At 75.3% G+C, this 1,782-nt stretch overlaps 1 protein-coding gene across 1 annotated transcript; it reads left to right on the top strand.

The window, feature by feature from the left end:
- LOC136789210 (multifunctional methyltransferase subunit TRM112-like protein) lies at nt 1-1,568 on the top strand. The gene is given in 5 exon segments (XM_066989188.1): nt 1-158; nt 727-828; nt 1,305-1,379; nt 1,468-1,522; nt 1,525-1,568. Coding segments are annotated over 5 exon segments (357 nt in total). The 5' UTR covers nt 1-77.
- Nucleotides 1,569-1,782: the final 214 nt, after the last annotated feature.

Below are 1,782 nucleotides of genomic sequence, written 5' to 3'. Positions count from 1 at the left end.
GAAGTCCCTCTCCCTGGAAGCGGAAGTCCCTCCCCTAGAAGCGGAAGTCCCTCCCCCGGAAGCGGAAAGCGGCCGCTATGAAGCTCCTGACGCACAACCTGCTGACCTCGCACGTCCGCGGGCTGCGGCCCGGCGGCGGCTACCCGCTGCTCATCCGGGTCAGGCCCCGCCCCTTCCGGTCCCCCCCGGTCCCCCCCCCCCCCGCTCCCCTTCCGGTCCCTCCCGGTTCCCCGCTCCGGTGCCTCCGCTTCTCCTTCTGGTCCCCGCCGGTGCTCCCCGGTCCTTTTCCGGTCCCCCCAGTCCCCTCGGTCCCCTTTCGGTCCCCTCGGTTCCCTTTTCCGGTGCCTCCGGTGCCTCCCGGTCCCCACCGGTTCCCTTCCGGTCCCCCCGTTTCCCCGTTCCGGTGCTCCCGGTTCTCATTCCGGTCCCTCTCCGGTCTCCCCGGTCCCCTTCTGGTCCTCCCCGGTCCCCCCTGTCCTTTTCCGGTGCCCCCCGGTCCTTTTCCGGTTCCCCCGGTTCTTTTGCGGTCCCCCCCGGTTCTCCTTCCGGTTCTCCCTGGTCTCCCCGGTCCCCCCGGTCCTTCCCCGGTCCCCCCGGTCCTTTTCAGGTTCCCCCCGGTCCTTTTCAGGTTCCCCCCCGTCCTTTTCCGGTCCCCTTCCGGCCCCCCGGTGCCCCCCCGGTCTCCCCCCGGTCCCTGACCCCCCCCCGTTCCGTTCCCCCCCCCAGGCCTCCGAGGTCCGCGTGCGCCCGGTGCCGTTCAACGCCGCCTTCGTGGCGCGGCTGCTGCCGAGGCTGCGCTGGGCCGAGCTGCTGCAGGCGGCCGAGAGCGTGAGGGGGGGGGGCGGGGGGGGGCACCTGGGGGGGGGGGCTTAGGGAACCGGGGGGGCTGAGGGAATGGGGGGGCGGGGGGCACCGGGGGCATCTGGGGAGGGGGGAACCGGGGGCACCGGGGGGGGGGTGGGCCTCAGGGAACAGGGGGGATGGGAATTGGGGGGGGGGGGGGCACCGGGGTCGGGGGGGGAATTGGGGGGGGCAAAGGGGGGGGCACCGGGGGGGGGGGGCACCGGGGGGGCTCAGGGAACGGGGGGGGGGGGCCTGAGGGGGCCGGGGGGGGGGGCTGGGAATTGGGGGGGGGGGGCACCGGGAAATGGGGGGGGGGGGGGGGGACAGGGATTGAGGGGGGGGGGCTGGGAATTTGGGGGCCGCGGGGGGGGCACCAGGGAACTGGGGGGAGGGGGGCACGGTTATTGGGGGGGGGGGCTGGGCTCAACGCCCCCCCCCCCCCAGCTCGGGCACCCCCGGAGCTGCCCCCGGAGCCGGCGCCGGGCGCGGAGGCGGACGAGGAGTTCCTGCGGCGCCTGCACCACGTCCTGCTCGAGGTGGGGGGGTAATTAAAGGGGGGGGTTAATTAGGGGGGGTTAATTAACACCCCCTGACCCCCCCCCCGTGTCCCCCCCCCCCCCGCAGGTGGAGGTGGTGGAGGGGGAGCTGCAGTGCCCCGACTCCGGGCGCCGCTTCCCCATCGCCGGGGGGTCCCGAACCTGCTGCTGCCGGACCCGGAGCCCTGAGGGGGGGGCACGTGGGGGGGGCACGTGGGGGGCGGGTCACGTGAGGGGGCGTGGGGTCACGTGGGGGGAGGGTCACGTGGGGGGCGGGGGGCACGTGAGGGGCGGGGCACGGTTTGGGGGGGGTGGCCGGGGGGGTGCGGGCAGGTGTGATGCGGGCGGAATAAAGGGGGCGTGGCCCGAATGGTGACGTCATCGGGGGTGTGACGTCATCGGG

The sequence above is a fragment of the Anser cygnoides genome, unplaced genomic scaffold (assembly GCF_040182565.1).
Source record: "Anser cygnoides isolate HZ-2024a breed goose unplaced genomic scaffold, Taihu_goose_T2T_genome scaffold_43_1, whole genome shotgun sequence".
NCBI classification, from domain to species: domain Eukaryota; kingdom Metazoa; phylum Chordata; class Aves; order Anseriformes; family Anatidae; genus Anser; species Anser cygnoides.
Note: the sequence above shows the minus strand (reverse complement) of the source record. Positions and strands in the feature narration are given on the sequence as shown.